Source organism: Octopus bimaculoides, chromosome 12, assembly GCF_001194135.2.
Source record: "Octopus bimaculoides isolate UCB-OBI-ISO-001 chromosome 12, ASM119413v2, whole genome shotgun sequence".
In the NCBI taxonomy this organism is placed as follows: domain Eukaryota; kingdom Metazoa; phylum Mollusca; class Cephalopoda; order Octopoda; family Octopodidae; genus Octopus; species Octopus bimaculoides.
In genome coordinates this window covers 54,827,327-54,828,327 of record NC_068992.1, presented here as the reverse complement: position 1 = coordinate 54,828,327, position 1,001 = coordinate 54,827,327, and the positions used below count along the sequence as shown (strand labels likewise).

Sequence of the window (1,001 nt, the reverse complement as noted above, 5' to 3'; positions counted from 1 at the left end):
ATATATATATATATATACTTTATGCTAAACGAATATAAGTTTGTAGCTATATGAGTGATAGGGAGAATCGTTCTATCGTTTTGTCACTGCTTCTCAAAATGCTTGCTTCTTTAGATATTATGTCTGTCTCTGAAATAAGAATGTCTATTATTTGTAGAAAATAAAAGATCCGCATTGTTCGGTTACGAGTGTCTTATAACAAACGGTTCAATTGTTTCCCCCAGGAGAATGAAATTCAACAGAAGAACATCAACTTTGATCAACGGACGTGGAGAAATATGAGAGTAAGTGTCCCTTGACTATACTACCGACAGAAGGAAGGAAACTAGTCCCAACTGACGAAACGGATCAGATCTTCGCTTTAGTAACATGATATACAACTGACGGTGTTAATATTAACACAGGAAGGGTAATAGAGCATCGAGAGTATAGTACCTTGATTTGAGGTCATATGCTACCAGAACGAGGCATTTTGTTTCGCTTATACAGTGATATGTATGAAAAAAATCAAGAACGTAGAAAAATTTGGCCTCCCTACGGATGTTTCGATCACTATTTTTTTATGTTCTTTGAAATAAAAAGCAGAAATTAAAAAAAGAATCAATAATTCACAGAAGGAATAAGAATGAGAAGAGAATGAATGTTCGAGAAAATGCACGAGAATTTGTGAGCTGATAGATATGTATATGAATAGATATAACGATGATGATTACAATAAGTAAAATATCAATAAGTATCATTATAGTTATATGACTATTATGATTTTGAACAGGCAACATGTCACAATATATGAGTGTATGTGTGTGTGTGTGCGTGTGTGTGTGTGTGTGTGTGTGTGTGTGTGTGTGTGTGAAGAGGGAGAGAGAGCGCGAAAGGAGGAAGAGAGAGAATACTAAGTATAGTGTACAAGGTAGAGGAAGCAGAAAAAGAGGCCTGAAGTTAAAGCCACTGAGGCATTGAGCATTCTCAGACAACCTAATATCTGTATATATATATGTGTA

General features: G+C 35.1%; 1 protein-coding gene across 2 annotated transcripts in view; it reads left to right on the top strand.

Annotated features, from left to right (window-relative positions):
- LOC106870130 (small cardioactive peptide-related peptide) overlaps positions 1 to 1,001 on the top strand; it is a 40,570-nt gene that overhangs the window by 25,377 nt on the left and 14,192 nt on the right. The window contains exon 2 of one of the 2 annotated variants that reach the window (XM_014916120.2): positions 225 to 284. The exons of the other annotated variant lie outside the window; for it this stretch is intronic. Within the exon in view, the coding sequence (XP_014771606.1) occupies positions 225 to 284 (60 nt within the window). The remainder of the gene's footprint in view (positions 1 to 224; positions 285 to 1,001) is intronic. 2 annotated transcript variants of the gene reach the window in all.